The sequence below is a fragment of the Gavialis gangeticus genome, unplaced genomic scaffold (assembly GCF_001723915.1).
Source record: "Gavialis gangeticus isolate Ggan-Ray unplaced genomic scaffold, GavGan_comp1, whole genome shotgun sequence".
In the NCBI taxonomy this organism is placed as follows: Eukaryota; Metazoa; Chordata; order Crocodylia; family Gavialidae; genus Gavialis; species Gavialis gangeticus.
Genome location: NW_017729001.1, coordinates 25,002,785 through 25,015,346, shown reverse-complemented (window position 1 = coordinate 25,015,346; position 12,562 = coordinate 25,002,785). Strand labels below are relative to the sequence as shown.

Sequence of the window (12,562 nt, the reverse complement as noted above, 5' to 3'; positions counted from 1 at the left end):
CCGCTCTGCTTCCCATCCCCAGCGGGGGAGGCACAGGACAATAAAGAGACAAAAGATGGGAAAGGGTCAGGTCGGGAGCGTGGCTGGAGTGCGCTGTGCTAGCCCTGCCTGTGTCAGGAAGCAGGGAGCACATCCTTTAGGGTTACCGTACGTCCGGGTTTTTCCAGACACGTCCTCTTTTTTGGCCCCCTGTCCTCCTGGCTGGGTGGGTTTTTAAAATGCAAGCAAATGTCTGGGGGTTTTGCTCTGCCTTTGCTTTTCCCCAGCACTTGCAGCTTACCTGCTTGGGGCTGGGAGCAGTGAGCCAAGGTGATTGGCTGTCAGGGGGTCATGTGCTCTGTGCGTGGGCCCCAGCAGCCACTCGCGAGTAAGAGAGACAGAGAGTGTACATGTGTGTGCATGCATGTGCCAGCTGTGCAGGCAACAGGGCTGGAGGGGGCAGAGGGCTGCAGGTTGGGAGTGAGGGGCAGAGGCAGGGCACAGGCATATCACTGCCCCCTCCCCACAATCCTCCCCGCTTTGCTCCCTATCCCCCCACTGGGGTGCTCGTTTTTGATACTGGAAACACGGTAACTCTATATCCACACAACCTCCAGACTGGGCTTGCTGCCTTGAAGCGCGCCTTGCCCGCTCAGCCTTGCACCACAAGGGATGTAGCCACTGAAATGGTCCTCAGCCCTCCAAAAGGGAGAGCATGCCTGGGTGCATCACTGAGGCCATGCAGATAGTTCATTTAAGTCCGTCCCGTGCTTGTTCCAGCCCCAAGAACAGGGGCAGAAGAAATGACCATCACCCTGGCTGTCTTTATTTAAGTCGGCCCTTGCCGAGTGCTACACTGTTGGGAAGGTATCCAGGTTGTAGCCGTATTGGTCTAGAGGAAAAGGCAATCAGGATTCGTAGTAGAGACAATATCTCCACTCGTAGATAGAGATGATAATGTTGGGAAGGCACCTTGCATATAGAGACACTAGGCCTGTAGTTTGCTTGAGCTGAGCAGGATGGCAGGGCCCTGCTTAAATGGAGATGGCGTCTTGAGATTTTCTACTGCTGCTCGGTACCGTGATAGCTAATGATCGCCTGCTAACCTCAGTGATCTCTAAGGAAACTAATGGTCTCGTCCTTGTCCCTCTGAGTGACTGTGTTCAATACGTTACCAATCCCTTTGTGCGCATCATGGAGTGAATAGTTCTGAAGTTCATGTTTTCCCACGAAGAGAAGATGTAAAACTTCTCGGAGCCTGTATCATGACCAAAATGCACCTCTTCTTTGTGCAGATGCAGCCCCTGAAGTCATTAATCAAAATAAAGCCATTCCAATGCATGCAGATTCTCTTAATGAAACCATTAGTGAAGGGCAGGAGACTGAGGTGCCTAATTGCTGGTAACGTGCCAGCAGTCAAATTTTCTACATCTTGTCTCCAGAAAGGTCTTGGGGAATTTCTGCAGGTTTTTGTAACCTTTGTAATACCAGCTCTACATCAAACCCACTTAGACTTCAGATTCAGCTATAATGATCTGGTGGAAAGAGGGACACAGAAATGACAGATTGTTACTTAACAGCTGGCACATCAATTCTGTGCCGTACGACACAGAAAGCAGGAGGTATCATTTGTAGTGGCTGTCTGTGCTTTTTTTTCCCCCTTTTCAAGGCATAGATCATTTTCTTTTGTCCCGTGAAGAGATAGCATCTGATAGAGGGGCGGATGAACCAGAAGAGCCACGGGTTTGATCAAGGCAGGTTACTAGATTTCAGGGCTGTAATGATATCACCTGTTTTGGCAACGCTGTTGTTTTGGTCCAGGCTCAGGTTTAGCTGCAGTGTGCAGCAAACTCTGATGTGAGAAAGCTTATGCTGTGCTATCCTCACCACCCCCCTGCTGCAATAGCAGCTAAGGTGAGCGGCAGTGATGCAGTCAGGGCCCCAGAGCTCGCCAGCCTTGGGAGCACAGCATTTTTCCTGCTGATCGGGTCAAGAGCTTATAGCTGGGCTCTGATGCCTCCCTCTCATGCTCTGATCTATGGCCTTCTTGCTAATTTTATTTAAGTTTTAGGCCACTGATTACCTAGTGTTTTCATGCTTGAATTGAGCTCCTGAATAAACTCTGATGACTCGCATTCGTGTCTGTGTGACTTACTGCAGTCGGTGAATCTAGCCCACTGCTAATGGCACTTGCATTTCATTTTATCCTGAGGTCAGGCACTGTGCTGCTGCTTATCACGTGGTCGCACTTTGGCTTGTTTTATTTCTTTTTAATGGGCTTGGTGCTTGTTAAGGTACCATTAGATGAAAACATTGGTACCTTCCTAAGCCACAATATACACAATATGCATCTGAAGCGCATTTCTTTTTCAGGGATGCCTCTCATTCTAAGCCAGTCCCTTATTTCTCTTATCAGTAGTTCACTCCAGTGGCTAAACACAGACTTGATCAGGGGGCGTGCTATTGCACAACTAATTGGTTAATTAAACTGAGACCCCGCTACATGTGCAAAGTACCAGTCATGCCATAAAAGGGTCCAACCAGCTATGAAGTGAGAACTCAAAAATATGTGCTAACTTCAAAGGTGGCTGCTAGCCAGCTTTCATTTGCACTTATAGGGTGCCCTCACAGCTAGGAGATTGCAGAAGCTGTGATCTCGCAGCCGCTAGGAGCGCGGTGCAGGTGGGAGCCCCTTCGGCTTGCTTCCTTCTTGCTGGTGCAGGGGAAATCTGGGATCAGGCTCCCACTGCACTGACAACAGGGCACAATGGCATCTAATAAGCCGTGGCAATTTTGTGGATCGTGCATTAGATCTGGGGCGGGCAATTATTTTGTGTGGATGAGTTTTGGCAAGCCATGGAGAGCTGCACAGCAGGCAGCCAGGGGCAGATAAATACTAATTTTCTCAATTTTTAGGGGCCCCGCGGGCCGGATAGAATGGCCTGCCAGGCTACATCCGGCCCGCGGGCCACATTTTGCCCACCCCTGCATTAGATCCTATTGGGCCTTACATGCACATGGAGAGAGGCTCACTATCAGTAGTTCACTACTAGCTAAAGACAAAAATAAAATCATTCCAAAGCAGAGCCGAGAAAGCCTGAAAAGATGCCCCGTCATTTCCACGCGGTCTCTCACTCCTCCTTCACCTTGCAATCTTTAGTTCACGCTGTTTAACGTTCTCGGGCACGAAAAATAAGTAGAGGCGTTAAGGGATTGAGGCAAAAGATTCATTTCGAAGGACTTCTGATGCTACCAATATCAGAACAGACAGCAAAAAAATGTTGTGTATCTGGGTTTTGAAGCATCTGTCAGAGTTAATCTGTGCACATTGCTTTGGAAGCCTACAGTAGAAATAGCAATAGGTTTTTTATTACGAAATTATTGCAGTCTTTTGAGGACTTCTTTTGCTTGTGCTTGTGTATACGTCTGGCTTGTTTTAAGGTACCAGCATTCAGAACATTTATGAACAAGGTTTTCAGACAAGATGACAACTTAAGCCCCTAAAACCACAAATCTAAATATAGCCTCCTGAGGAACAGAAGTACTGGACACTGACCCGAATCAGTGGGAAATGTGTGCACTTCACTTGTGAAAATCAGGACACTTTGGTGTCTAGAGCATGGACTGAACTGCCTCATTTTAGGTCACTGTTTTTGAAAATATTGGCCATGACTTACAATGTTGGATGCAGTCATGTGTATGAATGCCTTAGGGTTTGTGTGGGATTCTTTCTTGTCCAGAACAGATGATTATTATTAACAAATAATTAATATAATATACATAAAAGGATTAGTATTATTTAATTGGATATAAATTTTTAAACAAAAGAAGGCTAACCTAAGAACAGAGTATTGTAAGATGGAAGCACAATGCATATCTTAAACTAATTAAACTAGTAAAGAAGAAGAAGACTTAAATGGGGTCAGGGTCCCATTTTGTTCCCATAGATACAAACCTATTGACCAGGTGCTTTTGCTGAAAGTTAAGTTCACTTTTTAAGGTTGCAAGCTGCAAAGTTGCATGAAACCTTGAAATTGTACCTAAAAATGAATCTTGGGAGCAGAGGGATAATGAAACCACTTGAACGGCTGTTAGCTTAGTTGAGGGTGAATGAAAAGATTTTTACCTCTTAAGACTTGAATTCAAGCTTTCAGGTTTCCTAGTTCCTCTCCCTACACTTAACAGCATCAGTAATCCTGGCTGGATTCTGTACTTTGTTTTATGACTTAGGAATGCCATTGATCATACTAATTTTTGCTGAATAGTTCAGGTCCGGATACAAGGTTCATGGCTCAGCGCCATCCCTGCGGTGCACATGGATTCAAACATCAACCCCTGAACTTTCAGTCCTGCTCCAAATTTTACAGTTGAGCTCCTTCCTAGGTGTAAAGAGCCCGAGCTCAGGCTTTGACAGGGATGTATGGATCTCATGCCTGGTAGTAAGTGTTTGCAGGACTAGACCTTTTTATATAAGTTTTCCTAGAATATGGGTAAAAAAGCAGGACTTGCTGGAAAAGGAAAAGCTTCCTGAGACCTGAGCCTTCTTGGAATAAATGAAATGTCTTGGCCGTTTTCACTTTCCTTAATTTTTAGCATCCCTGTAGTTTTACCGAAAGAAAAATGTGACCGTTCTACGCTTTGCTTTGCATACAGGACATGGAAATCCTGAACACGGCAATTCTCACAGGGAAGACGGTCGCCGTGCCCATTAAAGTGGTTTCCATTGAGGAAAACAGTGCTGTGACCGACATCTCTGAATTGGTGGAGTGCAAGTCCACAGATGAGGATGTCATCAAGGTACGTTTAGACCATGGGCTGCCTTTCCACAAATTCCTGCCTTTCTGTAAACACCTGGCAAAAGCAAAGGAGAGTCCAGAAATAATACATCTAAGTTTCTGCGGTCATTTTGTCCAAGTTTCACATGGATTAAGAAGGTTTTAAAGTCACAAAAGGAGGTTGGTACCTTCCCTTTGTCATTCCATTGATGTCCAGTTGTCTTTCTACTTGTCATTTGTGCCTTTGCAAATCTCCTTAGATACAATTGTCACATCTAAATAACATTCACACATAATTCGCGCTAGTATTTTAACTGCTTTGGGACACAATACATCCCATGCACAAGGATGACTCAAGATCTGTGCACTGCTTAAGTCCCATTTAAGTTCTAAAAATAAGGCTTAAATTGGGCATGGTCCTAGAGCAAGGAAAACCGAATATTGTCTTGTGACTGTTGCCTATCGAGAAAACAGCCTCACAGTGAGGTCTTTATCCTCCCGCAGATGGTGCATATGACAGACCGTTTGCCAAAAATAATTTTTTTCTGAACTATTGGCTGGTTTTGATGGACTGAGAAAATATTTGAGCTAAAAAAATGGAGAACATCCCAAATCCTCTGACATAGAAAGGAAGCTTCCTCCATAAAATAAAATCCATGTAACTTGAGTGCCTGTAATTCTCATAATATTGCAGGACCTGAAATTGTTCAGCCTTTTTATTTCAGATCCTGCTCCCTTATAAATATTCCTCTACAGATTTTTGTCCCCACAACAGGGATTTTTCCTATTGTGGAGCAGTAGCTGAGTTTTTTTCAGAGGCTTTTAAAAACCTTTCCAGATAACTACTCTGAAGTTAAATTGAAACAAATAATTGAAAGCTAACGCACAAATGTTTGGAGTGGAGGGATTTTTGCAGTGTAATTCCTTCCTCTGCAAAAAAAAATAAAAAAAAAATCATAAAAGGCTCAGAAGAGTACAGAGACTAAGTACTTTTATAAAGAAGTGCAGTATCCCTGGGGGACTGCATCTCGGAGGCGAATGTTAACTGCTGTAAATAACAGTGCTGTTACAAATAAGAGCTGTCAGTGAAAACAAATCTGAACAAAAAGTTTTAACCCATATTTTTTTTTAATTAAAATGTTCTAATTTTCATGGGGAATTTTTCAGTGCAGTGAAATGAACATTTTTATTTCTGTTCCAACAACACCTTGCAGATAAATTCTTATTCTGCGTGTACAGCAACGAGCACACTGTGATCCCCATTGTCATGTAGCTCTTGGTCAGCATCAGAGTAAATATGGTAAGTAAAAGGGTGTTCAAGTTCATACATGATCCTGTGCAGGAAACGAAGCACTATTCTGCAACAAAAATGAAATGGATTTCACCTGAGCTGTATGAACCTCAGAGATTTCACTTCATTGAAGTTCTTGCACATATTTTATTGGTCTCAGCCCTTTGGGATGTGTGTCAGATACCCAGAGTTAGAATGGAAACTGCAGGTGATCAGCACTTCAGTAATTAGTCACTAGGTAATTAAATGCCCAGCAGAATAATCCAGGCAAGAAACCCATGGGTGAGAGGTCTGCCCTGCAATTCGAACAGAAAAGCCCATATATATTCGTTTTTACAATGCCCCCAGTTTGACTGCATTGACATGATTCCCGATAACAGGGCACAATGGAGATCTAAAAATAAAATATGTCTGCAAATAGCAGGTAATACTTTCCCCTGTGATGAGACTTGTCTCTGGGCAGTTCAGCATGTAGTTAGTGTCCTGGTTTGATCTGCTGACTACTTCTTTTTTTATCCGCCTTCCCCCCCGCCCCTCCCAACCCATTTCAGCTCCTGCCAGCACTGTAGCTCCTTTGCGTCCAAATTTACAGTTGATTTCATGAGCTATAAAAGTCCCTGAATGCTCTAGACCTTCACACAATGATCCCAACCTTTTAAAAGTGGACACAAAATTTATTACGGCACTAAAAATCAGCAACAGTCAAGTTCTCCTTTCCTGAGCTGGAATTTACCAATATGATCTATAGATCTGAATCCATTAGCAAAGACGGTGGTGCCCCATCTCCTGGAAACCCAGAAAGAAAGTAGCTGCTTCTCGCAGCCAGAACAAAGGCTAGTCTAAGCCATGGAGAAGGGCAGAGATCTCATTTGAAGACTAAAGAGGCTCAATCCTGCTTCCAAATGTGTGGATATTTCAAAGCTTTGCCCCTTAACCAACCCGAGTTCATATGCTTTTCCATTCTACTGATGGTGCCATGGTCTTCATGTGATTTCAGAAGCCAGCGTAAGCGTTTTGCTCGATGTTTTGTCGTTCCTTGTTGGGCCTTCATGGCGTTGCTAAATGAAGTTGTGTTATGAGATGCTATTGAACTCTCTTCCTGCTATGTGTATTATTGGTAATGGCTCTTGCAGTAGCTTCCAGAGGCCTCATTCAGGAGCAGTGCCTCGCTGAGCCCTGCCCTGAAGAGTGGGCAACCCAATTTCTTTTCTCTTTCAAAGGACATTTGCAAATTGGCAAAGGCGTTAAACCATGATTCAAATGTAATAAATAGGGATTTGTGCACAGAGAGGCTAGACACTAGTGCCATCCCCGGGGCTGTTAGCAGCTCAGATGTGTTTTATCCAATGTGCAGGATCCCAAGCTGAGGAACTAACTCTAGTAAGCTTCAGGCTCTTACTCACCCTGGAAACAATCAGTAGACAGAGACCTAATCACGTGTACAAGGCCACTGTCTTTCACACCCATGCAAGAATTTCGAGGGCTTTGGATTTTGGACCCAGATCCAGATCATTTTTGAATAGCTGTCCCCCGGTCACTATAAGAAAAAGACAAACCTGAACGGTTAGGAGTTGAAAACAGTCCTGAAAAGTTAGGAGTTGAAGATCTGGCTCAAAATCATTTCGGTCCAGGCCCAGCCTTATTTCTAAGTGTGTTTTTTTTTAAACAAGGAACGTATTGCAAGCTCTGCAAGTATCGGAGTTTTCAAAGCAGTAGTTATTGGACTCACAGGTACGTGTCAAGGTCAGAAAACTTGCCTGCAGGCCCACTCTGGAAATCACTTACACGGATGAATCCTGGGCATATTGCTGACTTGTGCGGGACTCCGCACGGACGTGAAGCTATGCAAGCATTTGCAAGGTAGGGTTCTTCCGTAGGAAGGGAGGCACGGTGAGCCTGCTGGAGATTTTGCCATTCAGAATGGCACCACATTTACAAAATGAAGCCCATTCAGCTAAAGTGGACATGATCTGTTTGCTCAAATGTCTGCTATTCATTTGTGTATCCATTCAGATTAAAGCCGGCGCGGTGCAATATGCCGTATATTGCAGCAGAGTCCCAGTTTGACAATAAGACCACTGACAAGGGGGAATTTTCCTAAGCAGATCAGAGAGCAGTTGTGTACTGTGGGACGTTTCTTTGAGAGAGTTTATTTTTAAAAAATTTGTATCCAGACACATATTGCCAGACTCAGCCTGCAACAGCATTCAATTATTGTGAATATATTTTATTATTCATTCCCTTAATATAGCCAGCCTGGAACAATTAACTAATAAATTGAAAGGCCTTTGGTTGCATTTTTTGATAAACCACAAAGCAATCTCAGCAGTCAGCCATGATTTCCAGTATCGCCAAAGGTCAGATGCATTTTAAATCCATATACAGAAACACATATTTGGAAATAAGCAGAGAAAACTCCTGTGAGCAGCTCTCTTCGAGATTTTTATAGAGAGCCATGTAACACCTCTTCTTCCAGCTGGGTAAATTGCCAAACTGAATGCAGCAGGTAGTAGGAGATCATTGGTCTCTCAAGACCTGATCCTGTGCATCATGTATTCACCATCAGAGCTTCTGCTGATGTGTTAATGGTCCAGGATCATTTGAGCTCCTGAATGTCTCAACATGAGCCTCGTAAAGAAACCAGCTAGTACAATGATGCTCTAATAAATATTTACAGTAATAATCTCGATGGTTTGTAGAAGACACATCACCGTACTGTATAGGCAGCAAACAAAGAATTATTTTATGGTGAACTGAAGCTGTGGCTATACATACAGGGAGCATGATCATGTGTTAAATCCCATACCACAACTATTTGGGCTAGATCCTAGGACTTTCTGGGCTCCAGGGTGGGTGAGGGAACACGCTTTAATTAGAGCAGCTGTCAGGAGCCACTCTAATTAAAGCGCCTGCAGCATCTCATGTATTCAGCATCCGCTTGATGCTTGATCAATTCACTTGATGAGCTTCAGTTATAGCGCTCCCGCTGCCATTTGGAAGCGTGGAGATGCTGAATACATATGACACCAAGGCTGCTGGAGCGTGCTAATTAGCAGACTCCAGCAGATTCGATTAATCAAGTCTGTTCGGACACGTTCTAATTAGATTGCACTGGGGCAGGCATCGGGCACATGTATAGGTGCTCTCCATTTCAAAAGCAGAATCTCTCCCAGTTGCCCGAAGCAGGAATGAATTCCCTTTATTATTATTCATCTTTTATCCTTTGCGGGAGGGAAGGGCTATCTGTGAGTGGGAGGTGTGATTATGGATGCCTTAGCAGAGCTGATGTTCTGTCCTATAGCGGGAAGTGATGACACGAGAGCCAGTAATTTCCTGAGCCTTGTACAGAGAGAAGTGTCCATCAGTCTGCGTTTCAGGTGCAGGCACATTATGGTGATAGGTGCGATGGAAATGCTCAAAATAATCAAGGAGGAAAGGCTTCCCACTCAAGCATGCACCTTCTTCACAGGGTGAAGTAGTGCCTGATCCTGTTCACATTGAAGCTGCGCCCAGCTTCCAGTGTAGAATCGAGTCCTGATGCGACCAGTTTTCTGGCCCCTAAACACGGCTTGTCAAGCAATTCAGCGCACTTCACTGACACGTCGCAGGCTTGTCGAAGAAGGCCGGTGTTGCCAAAAATGCGATAGACTCATATACCCATCAAAGGTACATAGATAGTGTCTATTCAGGATGAGCTTGGGGTTTAATCCATGTGCTCCATTGTTAGCAATGTCTGAAGGCTGGAAGCTGCAAATAGCAACATTTTCTAGTGGAAGCTGAGTTTCAAAAGTCTCTCTCCCATTGGAAAACTTAGTACATTATGGACATACAGCAATTTCCTCTAATACCTTTAACCTCCTGCTGCTCGAGGCGGGGCAGAAATCCAAACTTGTGTTGTGTTTCTGCACTTTGGCACAGAGATATATTCTTTGTACTGGGCTTTATTGCAAAGCCTTCAAGCCTGGGAGGATTTAAAGCTGCACATTATGCTTTTAGTGCAGGTTATAGGAAAAAATAAAAACAAGTGACTGACTGGAAAGGAGCTGGTTGTTCGTACCAGCTACTTTGATCCAAGAAGAACACTAAGTTCCAATAAAAAGCTCTTGCAGTGAATATAATGCAATTGATTTATGACTCATCTTTTACTTAGGTCAAATAAAATTGTTTCTGGAGTTGGTTAGCTAGGTGTTATTGGTTTAGAGCTGAGCATGCTTGGTAACCAGCAGGCAGATGAAATTTCACTTAATAAAAGTTGTCTTTCCAACTCATTATTATACAACTAGAGAGAGGTTTTCAGCGGATGGGTTATGGTGTTCGGCAGCCCGTGTTTTGAATGATTGCCGTAATCCAGTGCTTGCTAATCTCACTTGCACTGGTCTGACAGGAAGAGGACTTCAAGGCTCAGTGGAAGTGTGAGAAAATAAATCTAAACTCCTCCTGCTACCAACTCGTTGACGAATCCATCTTCTCCTCTCCTGAGTTATGATATGCTGGGTGGCTGCTAGTACAATTGCAGAATGGATTTTATCAGTTACTCTATTTGAATAGCAAGTGCTGAAACGTTGGGTCTTCACCAGTGCCATGGTGAATGGGCTGCAGTATTAGTATTACTCATTATTTATACTACAGTAGCAGTAGCACCTGGATTCCCCAGCTGAGTCTCGGGACTCATTGTGCTAGACAGTCCACACGTCAAGATGACCCTCACCCCGATTGGCACCATGAACTGGCATGACTGGCCTCATGCCCCGTAGGGAAACTCATAGCTTGTCTACAAGGGGAAGCTGGTGTGCAATGAGCTGGGGTATGAGTTGAAAGAGCAGCATCTATTCTGTACTAGCTTCCCATGTGGACACTGGTGGTGCTCCCTAAGAGGCTACGTCCAGATGAGCACGGGCGTTTGGTTCCCTGGGGACAAGTAGCAGCAGTGCACCTTGAGCTGCAGCTACATGTCCCCAGGGATCGCCCGTGTTAAGTTACCCTGGGAGCAGTAGGGGAGGCTGGGGCCAGCACTGTGCTGGCCCCAGCCACCTTACCTGGGGGCCTCCCAGAGCTGCAGCAGTGATCCTGCCAGGCAGAGCCTAGCTGGCAGCCGCAACGCAGCTCCGGGATGTTCGGCTCCACTTTTCAGTGGCATGCACTGCCCATGCGTGTGCTGCAGGTGTTTTTTTTGACCCTGGATAGCCAGGGGTCAAAAACACCCAAGGGGAAAAAAAAATGAAGCAGCACATGCACGGGCAGTGCACCCTTGCAGCACAGAGACCACTTGGCTGTGCAGCATGTGGCACTGCTGACATGTTTGCGGCGCCACGTGCTGCATGGCCACGCTTATCCGGATATGCCCAGAGTGTCCACAGAGGAAATTAGTATGGAGTCGCTTAATGTGCCGTAGCCTACCACACACTAACTTCCCCATTGAGATAAACGCTTGGGAATAGAGCCCAAATCTCTGTAAATCTTAATGCAACCTCAGCTGCAACAACATCTTTCTTCTGGGATAATTTCTCCTTCCTCTCCTAACAGTTTATATTCACGTGCAGATGAAAAAACTTTTAAGAGCTGATAATACAAAGGCGCAGCGTGGAAATCCTTCTGTTTTGCTGTTCCAAAGCCCCATTACGCTGAGAGCTTTTCTCCTAGTAAATCGGATATGACATGTTATATTTAGAACAAACCTGCAAATAGAAAAAGTCTCTCCCCCCACCCTTCTTTTCTGTGTCTTGTAATTTAATGGAATCAATACACATCAGCACAGAAGAGTCTCAGAAAAACTACACGGCACTCTCCACTTCCGTCTGCTGCAGTTTTGAAATATAGGCCGACAGGCCGCAGAGCCTTTACAGAAGAAATTATCTTATTAAAGGGAGAGTGAAAGAAAACAAAAGAATTCAGGAAAGCGGGACTGCATAATGCAGCTCTCTGAATAGCAGCCTCGGAATAAATTGCACCTCCAAATTGGTATGATATGAGGTACTGGAAGTTAATAGTGAAAGGTTTAAATATGATGACATCGAATAATATGCAAAGACCTCAGGGCACGCGAAGTAACATTAGACAGTGTCAGCGAGGAATTCTCTCCCTGGCATCTCATCCATTTTTTTTTTGTCTGCTCACGAGCAGGGTTAGTGGGGCCAGTATGGGAGACCTGTACATCACACGTGGAAAATGAAAGCCAAATGACAATGACTGCCTGCAGGTCTCCAGCAAGCTCTCCAAAACCAGCTGCAAAGCTGCAAGATCAAAACCAGCATGTGGAGGGAGGGAAAGAATCCGGGCCATGTGTCGGAGGAAGAATAACAGATTTGTTAGGAGGCTTGGCGGCTTTCTCCAAGCCTCTACGTACAGTGCTTTTGAGTCGAAACAAATGCCGATCCTTTGTGCTCACCCTCTCCACAGTTTTCCTCCCATGGGGTAAATCTGCATGCTCTTCAAATTGCCCCGAATGGAAACCTGACACGCAAGCTGCCAGCAGCAGCTGAGAATTTGTGAATCAATAGAAAGGCGCAAATCATTGAAG

General features: G+C 44.7%; 1 protein-coding gene across 1 annotated transcript in view; it reads left to right on the top strand.

The window, feature by feature from the left end:
* Positions 1–12,562, top strand: part of LOC109290496 (transmembrane protein 132C-like) — a 178,436-nt gene that overhangs the window by 119,164 nt on the left and 46,710 nt on the right. The window contains exon 4 of the mRNA XM_019507099.1: positions 4,633–4,776. Coding sequence (XP_019362644.1) covers positions 4,633–4,776 — 144 coding nt within the window. The remainder of the gene's footprint in view (positions 1–4,632; positions 4,777–12,562) is intronic.